This window comes from Aspergillus tanneri, assembly GCF_003426965.1.
Source record: "Aspergillus tanneri strain NIH1004 chromosome Unknown AapTan_6_pilon_pilon_pilon, whole genome shotgun sequence".
In the NCBI taxonomy this organism is placed as follows: domain Eukaryota; kingdom Fungi; phylum Ascomycota; class Eurotiomycetes; order Eurotiales; family Aspergillaceae; genus Aspergillus; species Aspergillus tanneri.
The window spans coordinates 13363-34941 of NW_022984633.1; the positions used below are offsets into that span (position 1 = coordinate 13363).

A 21579-nucleotide genomic window follows, 5' to 3' on the forward strand; every position below is an offset into this window, starting at 1 on the left:
GTAATCATTGATGTTTGGAGAAACAGTAAATTAATATTCGTATCAAGCAACCATATATATTGTACAGAGAGCAAATCATTGAAGTACTTTAACTCCAAGCCAAATGAGCCTCGGAAAGGGGCCCGTCACGTTTATGCCACGGCGACGATGTTATTTTCGATGAAACGATCTGCCTCTCTCTTCAGCATTAAGATACAACTCGCTACAAAGAAAGCCTCTACATCGTCAGTGTCGGCATGCTTCTCATCCTTCCACGTGCGCAGATCCATCACCAAGCGACCACCATTACCTCCGGAGTACCTAACCGAGCCGCGGGTGCGGAATTGGTCGTTTCGAATAAGCTGAGCGACTCTGGCACCGCTCTTAGTCTTTGTGCCGTCCCCTAATACCATGCGATCCATGCGCTCCAGAATAAGCAGCGAATCTGCGTTACAAGCTTTTCTTTCTCCCGACTACCGTAGCGCCACTCGTATTTGCCAAGCGACGTGTCGAAAACCTGCGCACGGCTAACCATCGACCGGCTTTGGACGTCGACCAATTCTCCACACAACTTATCGTCGTCTATGGCCTGCTCAACCGAAACACTGGAATCGCGGGGTAGAATGCGCATCCTGGGGCGTCTTCCAGGGCCCCAACGATAAATGGTTGAAATGAGAGCATTCTGACGTGGGTCGGATGGGCGCACCAACGCGCATGAGTTGGAACTGCTCTTTAGGCGGATAGAGGTGTACTTTTCCTGTATGGGTGCTCCGAATTCCATGCTGTAGACGGAAATATTCTCCAGCGGTTTGCTGCCGCTGAGTGCCTGGTTGGTGTTGTATCCAATGGCTTCTACCTGAAACTCGCTTGTGGCGAGAAAGCCGTCAGGGGAGGAGGATTGGTTGCTAGCGTAATTGGATGCAACGACCTCATTGTAGTCGGGGGGAGACTGGGACTTCCAGTTACCTATTGGCTTGGAAGGGTTCGCCCTTGACTTTCGTGAACATGTAAATATACCCATTGAGCTTGGTTCTTGAAGTCTGGGATTTGGTTGTTTGAGGATTTAGGTGTCGCGGAATAAAAGCTTGGTAAAATAGCAAGTATAACTTTGATAAAGTGCCGATTTAATTTACGGATTTCCCTGCACTGATATATATCCACAGATATATGCTGACGCTCAAGATAATGGCATGTGTTGCATTGATTGATCTGCTGCGCCTTGCGGCGATACTGGTTACGGTGATTATTGATAGGGCTGACAGTGACGTCATAGGCGGGAAGGCGACCCACTCACGTCTTGCATGCGCCACGTCAGTTAAGTTGGCTTAGGGTCTCTGGTGCTGCGGACTGATAGGGCTTAGCCGTTTGTCTGAAAGGCACCTCATCTCCTGCTGCAACCTTTCCTAAACAAGAATCATCTGGCGCTCAATGGATCTGCGGCTGTGAGGCAGTGCTGTGCCAGCATCCGCCCCACAAAAGATCAGCAGGAACATTGTTCTCCTGTTAGTCCGAGAAGTTTGGTAGATCGGCTCGTACAGTCAGGTTGTGGGGTTGCAAAGGGTCTAGGATTGCGAGTAAGCGCTAGGATTCCCACTCGTAAACGGTGCGTGGACGGAGAAGATGCCAAGTTGTCAAATCCGCCAGATCCAGGAGTTGTTTAAATAAGTGGCAAAAAATTATAAAAAGACGTGAAAAAAGCAACAGAATTGCTTAATTATCTGTATACCACTTGTTTAATTTTGTATATAATTTTCGGCTTACAATAATGTAATCACTGTTGAAAACCAGGATGCCTAAGGCACCTTCGTATATACTAGTCCCGCAGCCATGTGATATATCATATTCAGGGGCTAAGGGACACGTAGACATAAGGAAGCGTTTGTCTACGCTCTCTCTCCTAGATAGAAGAACATACTCACCATGCGATACTAGATCGCACCGATAGTTTCAGTATACTATCCAGTCACCGCTATCCTAGCACCTCACGACATAGCTTCTTCCCCGAGATTCTCAACAATCACAGCTAATTTAGTGTGACCGCGGAGACGGTAGATAAGTGAATTGGGAGCCAGACTTGGTATTACCAAGTCTAGTTGACCTTTTTGCAGTGGCGTGGCAATTGGGTGTACTCTGTAACCTAGTCTTACACTTTTCGGACTAAGGAGATTACAATAATATAGTATTATTAGTAACTACAATAAATAATATAAAGAAAATAGTAACCAAAAGATTTTATATACAAAGAATATGCTAAATTAATCTACAATTTATATAACAGCATTTTATTATATAATTATAATATAAGGTTTGCTGGAAATACGTGCTGTAAAATCTTGTAATAGGAGGATTTACATAGCGCGGATATATATATATATATGTATATATAATATTTATCTACACATGACACAATAAAATTGTACATAAACACTATATTTTTAATATATTATATATTGGAATAGTTATTCAGTACTTAATATATTGATAAGTATTTTTTATATATATACTTCTTGTTAAGAATCTCGGCGAAGAAGCTATGTTGTGAGGTGCTAGGATAGCGGTGACTGGATAGTATATTAGAACTATCGTGCGATCTAGGAGAGAGAGCGTAGACAAACGCTTCCTTATGTCTACGTGCCCCTTAGCCCCTGAATATGATATATCAGATCGCTGCGGGACTAGAATATACGAAGGTGCCTTAGGCATCCTGCTTTCCAACAGGCTACAGGTATAGGAATACTACTACTACTACTATCGGTGTCTCATGCATTGTTCATCGACCTCACAAAAGTGTTGGAAACATCTTCCAAACGACGCAGTCTATCAGGCGAAGTCGTCATTGTAGACGAGTACATATATAACGCTCAGAGTCTAGTCTATAAATTGCCCCGGCGAGCTGACATATTGTTGAACTTTTTCCAAGTTCAAAGCGGTATTCGTCCTCGAAGTTTTCCTACTACATCCTTGACATTACGAGCGGTCGGAAGTCGGGCGTGACCTCATTGAGCCTTTGTCGGGTCTACTATACCAACGTAGCAACTACTACGATTTGGGGCTGCTGATCTGTGAGTTTGCCTTGCTGAACGTGCTGGCGAAGAGCGAGTCGGGCTTCTGCAGCAACTCGCGCGGGTCGCCAAATTCGGCGATCTGGCCTTTGTCCATGACCATGACGCGGTCAAACTGCGATAAGATCTCGAGACGGTGCGCGACATAGAGCACCGTCGAGCCCTTGAAGCCTCCTAGCACAGCAGAGTCTATGATTTGCTGAGTGCTGCTATCGGCTCTGGATACGACTGCAAGGTCAGTTCTCTTACCTCAAGTGCGGAACGGTGATTCTTCAGTGGGCTGGGGCTTACCTGCTCGTAGGTTCGTCCAGCAGAACCAAGCGACTCTTGTGAAGGAGTGCTCGCACGATGCAGAAGATCTGCTTCTCTCCGTGGGAAAGCAGATCGTCAACGATGAGCGTGTCGAGGCCGTCTCGCTCGTGGAACCTTTCGTACAGGCCGTACTCTTTGAGGACGGCGATAATCTTTTCGTCACTAGGAACTTGTACGGCACCTAGAGTCAGATTCGTCCGCACGTCCACGGGTAGCAACACGGCATTTTGCGGGACCACCGTTATGCTCGAACGTAGCGACTCTGGTTCGAGGACAGAGATGTTCCTGTCGTCGATGATTATGCTACCCTGCTGTATGTGAACGAGACCGAGGATAGACGAGATGAGTGTGCTTTTCCCACTGGAGCGCCATTGTTAGCATAACGGATGAGACGACCCAGCGACAGCGGGGATCAGCTTCCATACCTGCCAGTGCGCCCGCAGATTCCAACCTTCCACTCTGGCTGGATCTTGAGTGTTAGATTAGATACGACAGGAGGCATAGTACCACTGCCAATTTGAAACGCGTCAGCTCATACTCTGCCTCTACCGATGCCACCAGTGTCGCAAGACTCACCTGTATGCCAGTGAAACATTGCGGAACTCTACCGTCCCTTTATTCGGCCAGTCGAAGGGCGGCGTCGTGCTTCTATAGGACGAGATCTCGGAGGGAGTATTTTCAGCAAAGTTGTTGATGCGCCTCATAGCACCGAGGGAGGTTTCCAGCTCCGTCCATTGCGAAATCAAGAGTTTGGTAGAGGTGCCCAATCCCACTATGCTGAACAGCGCCAGTCCAAGGCCCGCCTCGTGCGTTCCGACCGAGATTGAGATGACGATGATCGCAAGGGCCGCAGTCACGAGATCCAGGACAAGACTGAGCATGTTCTGCGCGGTCGCTAGGAGGTAGAACGGTACTTGAGATGCGACGATATGTCTCCTTGACTGGATCTGGGTATGACTCAACCACCCGAAAGCTCGGATGGTCGCGAGGCCTTCGACAGATCGAACAAACAGCGACACAATGGGAGCTTTGGCCTCAAGATCCAGCAACCGTAATTGACAGGACGTCGGCAGATACACAGATTGGATGCAATACACCACTACCAGCAGAAAGGGGATAGCTATTCCCGAATAGTGCGACCCAATGATGAGAGTGACGCATTGAGCCAGCAGCTGCAAGAAGATGAGGACCGTACCGATAAAGGCCAAGGGAACTTCTTGATCTATGATGGCAAGGTCTTGAGCGAATCTGATCAAGGGATGCGTCAGCGATCACAAGCTTATGACTTGATACATACGTGGTGGTAATACCTGTTGGTTATCGAACCTCTGTCGGTTGTGGCGAGAAAAGAAAGGGGAGCACTACAGTAGATGCTGTCAGTGGACGAAGCAGACGGCGAGGAGGAGTGATGGCAACTTACGAAAGCAGCGCTTTGGCTAGCGATGCGTGAAATTTGATGGAAATGCGTGGTGCGATTCCCAGTGTGAATTGTACGCAGGCTGCCGCGAATGCGCACAAGGCCAGACTGTTCAAACCCAAGTAGAGGCCCGTAAGCGTGCCAATACTACTGTGCTGATCTGCCGGAGTCTGTGAGACCCAGGTTTGCAAGTAGATTTCTGCCATGTCGATGTCTGTCAGCTTCCTGAACGAATCCCATCGTCGCGGATAAGGGGCGACTCACGAGGGTAAGTAATTCCCACTACAAACATGGCAACCAGGAAGACGAATACCAACAACCCGATTCTTCCAGCAACCTTCACGAACATGACGTAGAGAGCGAGTTCCCCTGACTTCTCATACCCTTCAAGGCGATCGCCGTTCGCTTCTACCAAGAGTCGCGCTTCTGTGTTGTTGTCTTCACTTAACCTCCCGGAACGTGCTACACGCACAGTGTTCGAATCGTGGGGCAATGGAGATGCGACGTGCTGTTGGTACGACGCGCTTTCAGTTAGTACGGGTCCTTCAGGCCCCAGCGAAAGCGTTGCGATGCTGCTAGGCAAAGGCTTCCCTATTTTCATGTCAGCGGCGACGATATCTGGCGAACAAGCGGCTGGACGCACGTGAACTCGAGACCAAGAAAGTGGTGATGGAATGCTCTTGAACGAAGCCGCGTGCACCGACGAGATTCTCAAGCACGAGATGCTCCGTGTTGGCATCTAATCCGCTCAGACAATCATCCAAGACCAAGATCCGCGGGCGTGCGTAGATGGCACGAGCTAAGCCCTACAGGTTTGTTAGCTGGCTTCACCATGCAGCGGTCCAGATGACGAACAATGCGAGTCTTTTGGCCTCCGCTCACAGTGGTCCCGTTGCCAACACACAGACAGGCGTCTCCCCCGGGGATGCTCTCCAGGTCAGCCTCCAGCGCGCATATGCGAATCGTGTTAGCGTATCGTTCGGGGTCGAAAGGCGCGGGACCAGTAATGTTTTCCCGGATGCTAACACGATCCAACCAGGGGTTCTGATCGCAATAGCCGATGATTTTGTCGCCGACAGCTACCTCCCCCGCGCAGTAGCGCACCTCTCCAAGTATCATTTTCAGAAGCGTGGATTTTCCTGATGCTATTGGGCCTACCACGCGAACGACCATGCCGGGCTTGACTTTGAAGCTGGCCTTCTGGATAACGTCGTGGCCGTCCTCATCGTACTTTGCGCTGGCGTGATTCATGACCACGCTCGAGTGCGGAGGCTCAGCCGGACTGTTTGTTTGACGAGGGTCTAACCTGTAGTGCTTGGTGCACAGTTCTTGTACGCGCGAAATGCAACCTACGGCTGTCACCGTGCCAAATATTGAATCGATCAGTTGCCCTATACTCGACGTGAGGATGTTGAAGAGCGTCAATGTCCCGAAGGCAACACTGGCACTCAAGACCTCGCCGTCGCCAGAGTTGTGCAGCAGCACGTACGTGGCGAATCCAAAAGCCGGGACCAGTGCAGTGGCGGCTTGTGCCAATGTGGCTACCACAATCACGAACGCCCGAAACCTCTGAGAACGTTGGACTTCGTGAACCCTTGCGGCGTTGAGACTGCTAAGGAGCCCAGCTGTGTAACCCATCATCTTGATACTCTTGAACTCGGCCAGAATCTTCACCACCTGAACGACGCGGGTCTCGGTAGCTTCGAACCAGTGTTTCTGGGCTTTGCTGCCGCCAAGCGACACAAGAAATACAGCAGCCATGCAGACTGCTCCCATTATAGATCAGCATACCATTTATCCTAAGTCGGGGTCAGCATAATACCAATGGAGACACCAAGCGCAGTAACCATGGCAATACCAATGGAACGCTCAATCAGGAACAGTGATATCGCCGTAGTGATGATGTTGGCCCAGATTTCGTGGATTTCGCGAAAACCGAACTGAATACGCTCAATGTCTGCACTGACCAAGGTCGTAGCTGAGCCGGCCAGCTCGATCGCAGAGTCTAGGTGCGAAAGGCGTTGGAATACAAAGTCTGTAAGGCTGGCTCGCATGGCAACGGCAGCCCGCACGGCATTCTGGCGATAAAGACAGTATGTTACCTGTCAAACCAGAGTTAGAAAGGACGCACCTCTGGGTCTATGAACGGCAGGGAGCGACTGACTGCTATGCCAAGGTAGACCAACACATAGGCACCAACCAGCGCGTTCTGGGACTGTTGAGTAGCCTTAGGATTGGAGACCGACGCCGTGGCTGTCTCGACAAGAAAGGCTTGTGCTAGGGTCAAGCCTAGAAAGCAAGCGCGTGGGAGTATCGGACTGAGCAGGTCTCGCCAGTGGAGTTGGACAAGACTGTAAAACAGTGGTTGGTCAAGATCTGTGCAGAATATTCAACTTGCTGTTACACCTATTTGCCAAATTCTTGGGGAGGTTTATACCAGTGATGGCAGTTTCTTTTAGTCTGCACGTAGTCAACCTGGGATCGACCGAAGGCATCGTCGCGGATGTGAAAGTGTTCCGGTAACCATATGCAAAAACCGGTGCAATCCAAGTGAGTAACGAACGTTCTACAATGCCGCGCCTCTCTTCAGGAGAAGGCTTTCCGACGACCTCTTCCCTCATGAGCGCATCCTTTGGTGCCAATTCTAGTCCAAGAGCGATCACCATCAGGACCACAGTAACAGTAAAACTTATAACGACGCCATCCGAACTCGGCATGTACCACAGAGTGCGGGCGCGAGCCGCATTCAACGGCGCAGCGGCAAGGAGATACAACGTGAGGAGTGACGAGGTACGAGGAGATCTGCGATGTTCTAGGTATGACAGGGCGCCCATGACGACGATCGCGAGCAGCCCAATTGCGGTAACGGGGATCGTGGCTCGAGTGTTGGCCGAAGTATTCTTGCAGACAAAGGCAAGGAAGAGTACTTGTGAGATGAAAATAAGAGGATAAATAATCTGTCGCCTGAGTCGTAAGTTTCGGGATTCCCTCCTTAGTTTGGGGGAGGAGGTTGCCCGAATTGCACTTTGATGCAACATAAAACTTACCAACTTGAAGAACCCTAGGAGAGATGAGCGTACGACGACATTGGCGCGGATAAGCTTAGGTGCCCGCCATGCAAGTGCCAGCAGTAGCAGACACGAGGCGGGGAGCACGAATAGGATCGTCTCTTCGAACAGCAACGTGAAGTCGAAGTCGTCCAGGCAGCCTTCAACCACGGGGCCAAAGACATCTTCGTCCACGCGTGCACACTCCCCGCGCATCTTCAGGGCTGTTCAGAACGGCAGAGCGTGAGGTGTTACGAGGGCACCTGCGCTTGGAGTGGAAGAGTCGAAGAGAAATGGCAAGACTAAAATCCAACTAGGCATCAGGTAACTTGACTCGCTACGGTATAGATAACCTTGTCAGTTTCGTAATATACCGGTGCCTGCTTGAAATTATTTACCCTGCCGTTATTGACGTGTACCAGCCACGTTATTGACATTAATCCCCACCGTCCCGGTTATCCCCGTGCACCGCAAATGCTAAACTAATGGTAACTAGTTATTAACTATCCTAGCAACGATATTCCCTGTGAAACTAAGCCTGTTTAGGAGTGTGTATTTACACTTATGTCCAGGTGCACCACACTGCCGACAATCCACGCAGAGCACACCGATCTCTTCCCTTTAGCCTTTCTACCTTTTTCTCTTTCCAGAGTCTTTCGATTGAGCTCATGGCCAATTTCTTGGGCTTACAATTGAAACTAAAATATTATGATTTTTCGCGTTGATGCGTTGATGAGACTCAACTTGTCGTGCATGCAGTAAGCTGGACGTATAAGGTGGATAGCGGAACATGGAGAATATCGTTGCCCAGCTGTCTATGTACTCCATAGTAGTGAAGGTGAATATCAGTGCTTCATTTGTACCTAGTCCCATTCCCGCGTGGCTCAGGGCCTGGGCTTTTAAAGATCTTGGCACGTGCACGAGACAGGGAAGTCAGTATGATATAGGCCTCATATTCTGTAGCTAAAATATTTGATCGGGTTCCAATGAGACACAATGAGCAAGTAATTGACAGGATCCTCTTTAGTTGAGAATGATCATGCTAGTGAAATTCAGACTAACAAAGCGGATGAATATCAACAAGGGCTGGCTGAATAACGGCAGTAAGCAGACGTATTTTCACCGGGTTTTATCGGGGTCTGTTTATTGACAAGTTGATAATAACGCCTGGACTTTGTGGTTGAGGTCCACTTTACTCAATTTACGCAGGGAAGTTGGCTATTGCCATTGCATGGTTAGCACTGTCAGCCTGGCAGTGGAGCGTCTCTTTCTAGTTGATCCAAGTGAGACATACCCGCTGGTACATCTCAAACTATCTTTCTTTTCTCTGTCTCTGGAACCATCTATACTATCGGTATGTCGCTTGACGACGAGGCTACAACACTCCTTGACCTTGATACCCTTGTCAGTCCGAATTCGTTACTGATACCACCGCCCTCATCAAACATGGACAATTCCGACAGTGTTAAAGCGCGCTTTCAGCCATCGAAGCTCGCACTTGGCAAGGCTGCAGCTCATGTTATCGATATCGACGTCGACTCGCTGGATTGGAACAAGTCCTTCATATTACTCGGTGGCGACTCTATCCTAGCAATCGATTTCATCGCCAAATGCCGCGATGCAGGTATTCACGTGGACATGACAGAGCTGTTGACGGCCGAGACCTTGGGTGCACTCGCTGAAGAGATAGATCGAAAGAATGCGGGAGCTGTTAACGGAGTCAATGGCCACTCAAATGGAGACATCGGTTTTCCTCTTGTCAATTGGCAAGATTCCGCGCTGGACGACCTGGTCGCGGACTTGAAAACGCACAGTATAGCCATTAGTGATATCGAATCTATTGCGCCTTGCTCCGCCGTGCAAGAAGGCTTCTTTGTCAGCCAGGCTATCAACCCTACTTCCTATATCAGCCAAGTTTCCATGAGGCTGCTTTCAACCTCTGCCGATGGTCGGCGACCTGCAACGGAGAGGGTTGTCGAGGCATGGAGAGACATTGTCAAACGCCATGCAATCCTGAGGACGACATTTATCGAGAGCAATGACCGACCTGGCAAATTTGACCAACTTGTCCTCAAGCCTAATACTATGCCACCCCGTGTTATAATATGCTCCTCGACAAAGGATGTTCGTGCCGTCCCGCCCTTTACTACGCGCAAGTTTGAAACTCCGTTGCGTCTTTGTGCCTATGAGGTCAGTGCCAATGAGCTTCGACTTGACCTGGAAATTTCGCATGCCCTGGTGGATGGACACTCTGGTAGAATCTTGTTGCACGACCTTCGTGCCAGCTATCTACGAGCTGCGTACTTCTCGGAGAACGCGCTTCCATATACGAGTTTTGCATCTCACCAGCAAGCTGCCTTGAACACACGGGATGCGTCTGCAGGCGTTGAATACTGGACATCCTACCTAAACAACGCCAGCGAGTCTCATTTGCCTCTTATCGCCAGCAATCCTCAATTGCACCACCTGAAGACAGCCCGTTGTTCTATGCCACTACCGCACAGGAAGCTTCGCGCCGTCTGCAGTCAGATGATGATTACTCCGGCAAACCTGTTCCAAATCGCCTGGGCGCTTGCCATTCGACGCATCGTCCTATCAGATACCATCACGTTCTCATACATAGTCTCTGGGCGTAACTGCGATCTCGAGGGCGCCGACGGGACCGTGGGACCCTTCCTAAACACATTACCATGCTGTCTCAAATTGACCCCTGAGACCAGTGCGGCTGATGCACTGTCTTTGGCGAAACGAGACTGGCACGACGGCCTACCATTTCAGAACATTCCCATAGCCGATCTGGCCGTGGCAAAAACGCGGTCGTTGAAGCGGCTCGGAAACACGCTGCTCTCAATTGAGCGAGAAGCAACAAACACGCATATGTTCACAGAAGGAACATCCATGACCCTAGATGCGAGGACAAGCGCAACAGACGTGAGGAGCTCTACTTTTGCTGAGTCAATACTGGCTGTACTGACGAAATAATAGTATGATATATCCGCCAATGTGAGATTCAGTGAAGAACGGATCGACTTGAGTCTCGAGTACTGGGCTTCTAGGGTAGCCTGGCCTGTTGCAAAGGCCCAGATGACGGCATTCCAAGACGCAGTCGCATTTTTATTAGAAGGAGCGAGCAGCATGTACATCCGCGACTTTCCAAGCCATGGCATCGAAGACCGCCTTGCAATTTCGAGGTGGAATTCCGCCATACCGCCACGCCTGGAACGCTGTGTTCACGACCTTGTCCGGGACAAGATGGCCGCCCAGCCAAGGGCACAGGCCATTAGCGCTTGGGACGGCGAGATGACGTACGGCGAGCTAGATGAGAACAGCCGCCGGCTGGCCTACCATCTGGTTGAGCGAGGCGTCGGTCCGGAGGTGATGGTTGGGCTGTGCATGGATAAGTCGAAGTTAGGAGTGGTGTCCATGCTGGCTATCCTCCGTGCTGGTGGCGCCGTGGTGCCTCTTGGGGTGCAGCATCCGCTAGCTCGTGTTGAGGGCATCCTGAAAGATACAGCCGCGCCGATCGTACTGGTCGACCGCACTCACCAGCGGCGGCTGGTGGCGCTGGAGGCGCATACGCAGCTGCTTGCAGTTGACTCTTTCTTCGATACGGCCCCGGCGACCCTGACACCGTCCACCGAGCCCTGCCTATCCGTACGGCCCAAGAACGCGGCCTGGGTGATGTACACCTCCGGTAGCACCGGGAAACCCAAGGGTGTTGTGCTTGAGCATAGGGCCATCGCGACAAGCATCCTTGCCCACGGACCTGCGATTGGTGTACAGCCTCACGACCGCCTGTCGCAGTTTGCGGCGTACACCTTTGATGTTTCTATTGCAGAAATCATGACGCCCCTCTCGATCGGCGCATGTATCTGTGTTCCATCCGAACATGATCGCATAAGTCGCCTCACGACCTTCCTGTCAAAAGCAAATGTCACTGTGGCTACATTGACCTCAACAGTAGCAGCGCTGGTCCAGCCGCAAGACACGCCGACAATCCGAACGCTTATTTTGACTGGCGAAGCCCTCCAACTAAAGGTTGTCTCTCAATGGATGCAACAGGCCACTGTTGTGAATGCTTACGGCCCCTCGGAGAGCTCTATATGGACAACAGGTAAGAAAGTCAGGGATAGTTCAGAGGCTAATAACATAGGAACGCCGCTTGCCGGCGCATTCTGGGTGGTTAACCCAGCGAACATCGCGGAACTGGTTCCAGTCGGCGCACCAGGCGAGCTCTTAATCGAAGGCCCGCTGTTGGCGCGCGGGTACCTCAACGATCCGGACAAGACAGCGGCCGCGTTTGTGACCGATCCAGCGTTTGTGGAAGAGCTGGGTCTAAGCCCTGGCCGGCGGATGTACCGTACCGGTGATTTGGTACAACAGCATCCCGACGGCTCCCTGACATACCTCGGCCGTCGCGACACACAGGTCAAGATCCGGGGTCAGCGGGTTGAAATTGGAGAGATCGAGAGTCAGATTGTTCGTCTGCTCCCTGATGCACGCGAAGCTATTGTCGATGTCGTCCGGCCGGCCGATGAGGCGCATGATGGGGTACTAATGTTGGTGGCCGTTATTGAATATCCTGAGGCTGGATGGTCCAGCAGTGGAGGAGAGCTGGAACTATACGACCCCGTAACAATCACCAAAGCCGCACGCGAGGCTATCAAGAAATTGGATACCGAGCTCGGGCAGGTTTTACCAGCATACATGGTGCCGACAGCATTTTTACTTGCCCCGAATATTCCGGTGAATACATCGGGCAAGCTGGACCGCCGTGCCATGCAAGACCAGTTGCGCCTCATGTCCCGCGAGGCGTTAAGGAGCTTTTCCTATTCGACAATCACAAAGCAGGCTCCAACTACTGCTATGGAATATAAGCTGCAGCGTTTGTGGGCTGCAGTTTTATCGCTTTCCCCTGACCAAGTAGGAATTAACGATTCCTTCTTCCGTCTTGGAGGAGACTCGGTGGTAGCTATGAAGCTGACGGCAGCGGCCCGCGCTGAGAAGCTTCCTCTATCCGTGGCTGACATCTTTCAATGGCCGCATCTGGTGGATATAGCAGCCGTTATGGAAGAGAAATACTACCTCATGAATGGTCATGCAACAAATGGCGTGGCGCACGAAGACCCGGCCCCGCTGAGCTTATGGCCGGAGCTCGCCCAGGCTGATATCTCGGATACAGACCGGGCACGACTACTGGCAGATGTTGCCACGCAGTGTGGCATAACCACTAGCCAGATCGAAGACGTCTATCCATGCAGCCCATTGCAGGCCGGACTGATGGCAATTACCGCACAGCATCCTCAGGCCTATATTATTCAGCGTGTATTCAGTCTGGAGACCGATCTTTCTACTCAGAAGCTGAAGACAGCCTGGGCGAGGCTGGTAGAAGCCCTGCCTATTTTACGCACGCGCATTATCCCCTCAGTACAAGCTGACGCATTACAAGTGGTGGTCCGGGAGCAGCAGCCGATATGGCAGGATTCGGTGTCACTCGAGGACTATCTTACTGCAGATAAAGCTACCCCTATTACATATGGCGGCGTTTTGAGTCGTACTGCCATTGTCGAGAGCGAAGATAGGACAAATCGGTTCTTCGTGTGGACGACACACCACAGCATCTACGACGGCTGGAGCATGGCTAAGATGATGGAAATGCTTGTGCAGCTATTGCGAGGTGAAGCGGTTCCAGCCCCAGTGCCTGTGTCACGCTTCATTGCCTATTTGTCCCAGCAGGATCAGCAACAGACGGCGACTTTCTGGAAGAACCACCTTGAAGGCGCCAACTGGGCTCATTTCCCGGCGTTGCCGTCCCTGCACCATAAGGTCGTGCCCAAAGACCTGCTGAACCGACAGATCAGCATTCCACGGACAGCAGGTGCTGTAACAACCCCGACACTGCTGCGCGCCGCGTGGGCCTTCCTCGTCGCGGCTCACATTGGCGCCGATGAAGCTATTATCAACGTCGTGCTCTCTGGCCGCATGGCCCACGTTGATGGCATCACAGATATCATAGCACCGACTATCACGTCAGTGCCCTTCCGTGTATCTGCATGGAGGGACCAGACTGTGCGTGGTTTCCTTGGTGCTATACAGGAGCAAACCACCCAGATGATCCCATTCGAGCATACTGGTCTTCAGAATATCCGTCGTATGGTTCCCGGCCTTGGCCCAGAATTCGACCCTGGCCACATATTTGTTGTCCAACTGGCCGAGGAAAGCGAGTCGTCGCCACCAATGTATAACAAGCTATTCACGAGGGAGCTTACCACTGCGGACGCGTTTTACTCCCATCCACTCAATATCGAATGCACAGTGGGCCAGGGGAGCAGTGGCGTAAGAGTTGAGATGCGGTATGATCGCGAAGTCCTCCCCGTCGATGCCGCCCAGCGTCTTCTTGCCCAGTTCGCCCACATTGTGCAGCAGCTAGCAGACAATGCCGAGACGGAGCAGTTGCTTGGACAGATGCAAGTACTATCTGCGGACGATGCTGTGCAATTGTCCCAGTGGAACTCAAGAGTACCACCAAGGGTTGATCGCTGCATCCATGAACTGGTGCAGGACCAGATGGCCGCCCAACCAGCAGCGCCAGCTATCAGTTCGTGGGACGGCGAGATGACATATAGCGAGCTGGATATTGCAAGCTATCAGCTAGCTCAGCATCTGGCCGGCTGCGGTGTAGGCCCTGAGGTGATAGTTGGGCTGTGCATGGATAAGTCGAAGTGGACAATCGTGGCGATGCTAGCCATCCTACGCGCTGGTGGCGCTATAGTGCCTCTTGGGGTGCAGCATCCGCTGGCTCGTGTTGAGGGCATCCTGAAAGATACAGCCGCGCCGATTGTACTGGTCGACCGCCACCATGAACAACGTTTAGATGCGCTATCCTCCCATACGCAGCTGCTTCCCGTTGACTGTTTCTTCGACACGGGTCTATCGACCCTAGCGATAACATCCACCAAGCCGTTCACGGCTGTACGACCAGAAAATGTGGCATGGGTTATCTATACCTCTGGCAGCACTGGCACGCCTAAGGGTATTATCCTTGAACATGGGGCTATTGCAACGAGTATTCTTGTACATGCACCGCTCTGGGGACTCTCTCCCTCAACACGCACGCTCCAGTTTGCTGCTTTCACTTTCGATGTTAGTATCTCCGATGTCATGGCAACCCTTGCTTTTGGTGGCTGTATTTGCTCGATCTCTGAAGATGATCGTCTCTCGAGGCTCAATCAGGCAGCTAGCGATTTCCGGGTGACCTATGCCAATGTGACACCTACAGTCGCTCGCCTTTTAGATCCAAAGCTAGTCCCTACACTAAAGACTCTGGTGCTTATTGGAGAGGCTGTTGATACAGGTGTTGTGGAGAGGTGGAATAAGGATGCTACAGTAATCAATGGTTATGGCCCTGCTGAAGCATCCATCGTGTTCCATTGCAGCCCGCCTATACTGGATCCTGCAGTTGCAGCAAACGTTGGACAGCCCATCGCAGGGGGTGCCTGGGTAGCTGACCCGGACAACATCGGCCGACTGATGCCCCTTGGCACACCAGGCGAGCTGCTCATCGAAGGCCCGCTATTAGCACGGGGCTACCTCAATGACCCTGTCAAGACTGCCGCCGCCTTTATCAAAAACCCGGCATTTACGGAACAGTTGGGCCTAGTAGGCCCCGGCCGGCGGATGTACCGCACTGGCGATATAGTGCAACAGAATGCGGATGGATCGCTGACCTACATCGGACGACGAGATACACAAGTCAAGATCCGCGGCCAACGAGTTGAGATTGGAGAGATAGAGAGCCAGATTGTGTGCTTGCTTCCAGACGCACGCAAGGCTATTGTCGATGTGATTCAGCCAGCCAGTGAGGCTCATGATAGCATATTGATATTGGTGGCTGTCATCGAGTATGCTGAGGCTGGGCCTGCCCTGAGTAGTTGCGGAGCGCTGGATATATACAATCCCGCAATGATTACTGAAGCCACACGTAAGGCCCTCGACAAACTGTACATCGACCTCACGCAGGTCCTACCATTATACATGATACCCTCAATATTTTTGCTTACTCCGAATATCCCGTTAAATCTTTCTGGCAAGTTGGATCGCCGGACTGTACGGGAAGAGATGTGCAAGATGTCCCGCGAGTTGCTAAGCAGCTATTCCTGCTCTACCACCACAAAGCAGGCTCCAAAAACTGCTATGGAACAAAGGCTGCAGAGCCTCTGGGCCGCGGCTTTGTCACTTTCACCTGATACAGTAGGCATCAACGACTCCTTTTTCCGTCTTGGTGGAGATTCGGTGGTGGCCATGAAGTTGGCAGCAGCAGCACGTGCTGAGAATATTCTCCTCTCCGTGGCCGATGTCTTCCGCCTGCCCCGTCTCGAGGATATGGCAGCAGCTTTGGAAGAACATCATGAAGGCAATGGCCCTATCGAAGCAGATCCTCTTCCGTTTAGTCTGTGGCCAGAGCTCGCCCAAACCGGCAATACCGATGCAGAACGTGACCGCTTGTTAGCAGATATTGCCGTGCAATGTGGTATTTCTCCTGACAAAATTGAGGATGTCTATCCATGCAGCCCGTTACAGGCCGGGCTGATGGCGATTACCGCTCAGCATCCCAAGGCCTATGTTATCCAGCGCGTCTTCCAACTACATGCCAACCTCTCAACTGAACGGCTCAAAGCCGCCTGGAACCAGATGGTCGAAGCCCTGCCTATCTTGCGGACGCGTATTATTCCCTCTGTCCAGGCTGACGCGCTACAGGTCGTGGTACAGGAGCAGCCAGTCTGGTATCACAGGGCATCACTTGAAGACTATCTTGCTATGGATAGAGCCAATGCTATTACATATGGCGGCGAGCTCAGTCGCACCGCCATCATAGAGAGCGAAGACAATGGGAGCCGCACCTTCGTGTGGACATCACATCACAGTATCTACGATGGGTGGAGCAAGTCGAAAATGATAGACATGTTTGGGCAGCTCCTGAGGGGTGAGGCGCTACCATCTGCCCCGGTACCAGTGTCACGGTTCATCGCCTATCTGGCTCGTCAGGATGAGAAACAGAAGGTGGCATTTTGGAAGAATCACTTCCAAGGCGTTAACTGGACGTCCTATCCAGCCTTGCCATCCGCGCAACACAAAGTTAACCCTCGCGATAAACTAAGCTGCCAGCTGCACGTCTCTCTGATTCCGGGAGCTGCGACAATGTCCACAGTATTGCGTGCTGCCTGGGCCCTCTTGGTCACCGCCAACACCGGCGCCGAGGAAGCAGTCATCAATGTCGTGCTCTCCGGTCGTATGGCAGCCGTTGATGGTATTACAGACCTCATAGCCCCGACTATCACCTCAGTGCCCTTCCGCGTATCCGCTTGGAGGCAACAGACCACACGCGGTTTCCTTTCTGATGTACAGGAACAGGCCACCGAGATGATCCCATATGAGCACACTGGTCTTCAAAACATCCGGCGCATGGCCCCTGACCTTGGGCCAGAATTCGACCCCGGCCACATCTTTTTAGTTCAGCCAGCCGGAGAGAGCGAATCAGCCAGACCGATGTTCGATATAGGTATGGACGTCGATGATGAAGCTACTTCTATGGACGCCTTTGACGCCTACGCGCTGAACATCGAGTGCACCGTGGGCGGGACAAGTGAGGTTACAGTTGAGCTGTCCTTTGACCGCGAAGTTGTCCCGGTTAATGCTGCGCAACGCCTGCTTGCTCAATTCAGCCACATTGCTGAGCAGCTAACACGCCATGCGGATGTAGAGCTGCCGCTCGGGGCTCTCAAACTGTTACCGGAGGAGGACAGGGCACAGTTGAGACAGTGGAACTCTGTCGTACCTCCACGCAGTGAGCGCTGCCTCCACGACCTTGTGCGTGAAAACATGCTTGACCGGCCTTCCGCGGTGGCTCTCAGCGCTTGGGACGGAGAGGTGACATACGGCGAGTTGGACGACTCCAGCCGCCGGCTGGCCTGCCACTTGGTTGATCGAGGTGTAGGGCCGGAGGTGATGGTCGGCCTGTGCATGGACAAATCCAAGTGGGCGGTGGTGGCCATGTTAGCCATCCTCCGCGCCGGTGGCGCTGTCGTTCCTCTTGGGGTGCAATATCCCCTAGCGCGCATCGAACGAATCGTGAAAGACACAGCTATGTGCCTAGTCCTGGTTGACCCATCGCAGCAAAGTCGACTAGGCTCTGCATTGCCAGCTACCATCACCGTCGATGCCACCCTCCACAAATCACTCCCTGCTACGGCATATGACGCGTGTTCCACAGTCACAGCTGGCAATGTGGCCTGGGTACAGTACACTTCTGGGAGTACTGGCCAGCCTCAAGGCGTTGTCCTTGAACATGGTGCACTCGCTACTGCAGTGTTGGCTAATGCTCGGTTCCTCTCTCTGACAACGGAATCTCGGACTCTCCAATTTGCGGCATTCACCTTCGATGTTTGCATTACCGACATCTTCTGCACACTGGCTAGTGGTGGCTGTGTGTGTCTAATGTCTGAGGAAGACCGTATGAATGATTTGGCTGGTTGTTTTCAAAGAACCAATGCCAACTACGTCGAGTTGACGCCAACAGCCCTCAAATTACTCTCCCCTGACCAGGTGCCGGCTGTCACAAAGCTTGCTCTCGGTGGTGAGGCAATGGAACCGCAGCTTGTCGACAAATGGAGTAGTAGTGTCCAACTTATCAACTCATATGGTCCGTCCGAATGCGCCATTGTTTGTGCGGCCAACATTTTGAGTGGAACCACGGATGCCAAGAATGTTGGAAAGCCTCTAGCAGGGGCCTTCTGGGTTGTATATCCTCGAAATCACAATTGTCTCTGTCCTATCGGCGTGCCGGGCGAGCTCCTGATTGAAGGTCCATTGCTAGCACGCGGGTACCTGAATAACCCCGACAAGACCGCCGCCTCTTTTATCAAGGATCCAGCATTTGTCGAAGAGTTGGGTCTCAGCTCTGGCCGACGAATGTACCGCTCAGGAGACATCGTGCAGCAGAATGCGGACGGCTCCCTATCTTACGTCGGCCGAATGGACACGCAGGTCAAGATCCGTGGCCAGCGGGTGGAAATCGGTGAGATAGAGAACCAGATCAATCGTCTGCTCCCGCATGGACATCAAGCCATGGTAGATGTGGTGTGTCCTGCCGGTGAGGCGCTTGATGCACCACTCATGCTCGTGGCTGTGATCGAGTATGCTGAGGCTGGGTCTGCCCCGAGCAGCCCCGGAGTGTTGAAGCTATACGATGGCGCAGAGATTACCGAAGCCGCGCGGAAGGATGTTGAAAAAATGGAAGCCGACCTCGGGAAGATGCTGCCGGCTTACATGGTCCCCGCGGTGTTCCTATTAGCTCTGAGTATCCCGGTCAACGCGTCTGGCAAGCTGGACCGCCGCGCCGTGCGGGATCAGCTGCGCCTGATGTCCCGCGAGTCGCTGAGCAGCGTTTCCTGCTCGTCAGGCTCAAAGCAGGCGCCAACCACTGCTATGGAACAGAGGCTACAGAACCTCTGGGCCACGGCACTCGTGTTGGACCCCAAATCAGTTGGGATTAATGACTCCTTCTTCCGCCTTGGTGGAGACTCTGTGGTGGCTATGAAGCTAACGGCCGCAGCCCGAGCTGAGAAGATTCCTCTATCCGTGGCTGACATCTTCCAATGGCCCTGTCTGGCTGATATGGCAGCCGCTATAGAAGAGAAACAAGTCGAAGACACTGGCCCGGCGGACGAAGATCCAGCCCCGCTAAGTCTCTGGCCAGAGCTTGTCCACACCGATAATCCTGAAGTCGAGCGAGTACGACTGTTGACCGATGTTGCTGCGTATTGTGGCGTAGCCATTGACGATATCGAAGATGTCTATCCATGCAGCCCCTTGCAGGCCGGATTGATGGCGATTTCCGCCCAACGTCCCGAGGCCTATGTTGTCCAACGTGTATTTAGCCTAGAGTCCGACCTGTTAATTCAGAAGCTGAAGGCTGCCTGGGCGAGGTTGGTGGAAGCCCTGCCTATATTACGGACACGTATCATCCCTTCCGCGTTCACCGACGCGCTACAGGTGGTGGTCAGGGAACAGCCGACCTGGCAGAACTGGATGTCACTCCAGGAGTATCTCGAAGCTGATAAAACTACGCCTATCACGTACGGCGGCGCGCTCAGTCGTGCGGCGATCTTGATGGACGGAGATTGTTGGTACTTTGTCTGGACGGCACATCACAGTGTTTTTGACGGATGGAGCTTGGTGGAAATGTCAAAACTCGTGGAACAGCTGCTAAGAGATGAGGCTCCTTCGACCTCAGTGCCCGTCTCTCGATTTATTGCCTACTTGGCCCGGCAGGACAAGGAACAGGCCGCAGCATTCTGGCAGCGGCAGCTTGAAGGCGCCAACTGGGCTCAATATCCAGCCTTGCCCTCTCCGCAGCACGTCGTCAACCCGAGAGATGTGATCCAGCAACAGGTCGACATTCCCAACAGCCCAGGTGATGGGACCACGGCGACGCTGTTGCGAGCCGCCTGGGGGCTCCTGGTAGCCGCCAACACCGGCTCCGATGAATCAGTTATCAGCGTTGTTCTATCCGGCCGTATGGCGGCTGTTGAGGGCATCACTGCCCTGGTGGCACCGACTGTTACTTCTGTTCCCTTCCGCGTTTCTGCTTCGCCAACTCAGTCTGTACGGGAGTTCCTTACCACCATACATAAGCGGGCAACTGAAATGATCCCGTATGAACATACCGGTCTCCAGAACATTAGACGCATGGTCTCTAGCCTGGGACCGGAGTTCGACCCAGGTCATAGCTTTGTTGTTCAGCCTGCCGAGAAGAGCGAGTCAACCTTACCGATGAGAGATCATACAGAAAGCTCTGCTGATGCCTTTGACGCATATTCACTCACCGTCGAGTGCACGATGGCAGCAGAGGCAAATGCAGTTAGGGTCGAACTACGCTATGACCGCGAAGTCCTTCCGGTTGATAATGCGCATCGCCTACTAGCACAGTTTGACCATATTGTCCAGCAGCTAGCACAAAATGCAGAGACTGAACGGCCCCTAGGACAGCTGCAACTACTATCGAGGGAGGACGGCGTGCAGTTGAGCAGATGGAACTCAACAGTTCCGCCACGGGTAGAGCGCTGTGTTCACGACCTTGTACTTGACAAGATGGCCGTGCAGCCGTCCGCAGTGGCTATCAGCTCGTGGGACGGAGAGATCACATACAAGGAGCTAGATGATTACAGCCGCCGGCTAGGTTATCATCTGGTAGAGCGAGGTGTCAGGCCGGAGACAATGGTCGGACTGTGCATGGACAAATCCAAGTGGGCGGTGGTGGCCATGTTAGCCATCCTCCGCGCCGGTGGCGCTGTCGTTCCCCTCGGTGTACAACATCCCCTAGCTCGCATTGAGGGCATCGTCAAAGACACGGCCATGCGGCTCATCCTGGTTGACCGTGGTCAGGAACAGCGGCTGGGGGCGCTGGATACACAGCTACTCGCGGACGATTCTTTCTTCTGTGTGTCCCCGGCGATCCCGATACCGTCCGGCGAGCCCTGCATATCCGTACGGCCTGAGAACGTGGCCTGGGTCATCTATACCTCTGGCAGCACCGGCATGCCTAAGGGTGTTGTTCTTGAACACAGGGCTCTTGCAACAAGTATCCTTGCCCATGGCCGCGCATTTGGCATTCAATCCGACGACCGGCTGTCACAATTCGCTGCCTATACCTTCGATGTCGCTATCCAGGAAATCATGACGAGTCTTGCGTTTGGGGCCTGTA

General features: G+C 52.6%; 3 protein-coding genes across 3 annotated transcripts in view; 1 reads left to right on the forward strand and 2 right to left on the reverse strand.

Annotated features, from left to right (window-relative positions):
• Positions 1-131: 131 nt before the first annotated feature.
• On the reverse strand, positions 132-1000 carry ATNIH1004_008074 (uncharacterized protein; the record flags this gene model as incomplete). The annotated part of the gene is made up of 3 exons (XM_033572687.1): positions 132-452; positions 512-945; positions 997-1000. The coding sequence occupies 3 exons, from the start codon at positions 998-1000 to the stop codon at positions 132-134; spliced, it is 759 nt and encodes a 252-aa protein (XP_033423239.1).
• Positions 1001-3018: 2018 nt separating this feature from the next.
• ATNIH1004_008075 (uncharacterized protein) lies at positions 3019-8033 on the reverse strand (the record flags this gene model as incomplete). The annotated part of the gene is made up of 13 exons (XM_033572688.1): positions 3019-3259; positions 3333-3713; positions 3779-3862; positions 3930-4601; positions 4664-4714; positions 4774-4969; positions 5035-5361; positions 5414-5576; positions 5626-6536; positions 6593-6872; positions 6902-7146; positions 7208-7727; positions 7818-8033. 13 exons carry the CDS (start codon positions 8031-8033, stop codon positions 3019-3021), a joined length of 4287 nt encoding a protein of 1428 aa, XP_033423240.1.
• A 1230-nt stretch (positions 8034-9263) lies between these two features.
• ATNIH1004_008076 (Nonribosomal peptide synthetases (NRPS)) overlaps positions 9264-21579 on the forward strand; it is a gene marked incomplete at both ends in the record, with an annotated part of 29547 nt that continues 17231 nt past the window's right edge. Inside the window, 3 exons of the mRNA XM_033572689.1 lie at positions 9264-10748; positions 10803-11931; positions 11971-21576. Coding sequence (XP_033423241.1) covers positions 9264-10748; positions 10803-11931; positions 11971-21576 — 12220 coding nt within the window. The remainder of the gene's footprint in view (positions 10749-10802; positions 11932-11970; positions 21577-21579) is intronic.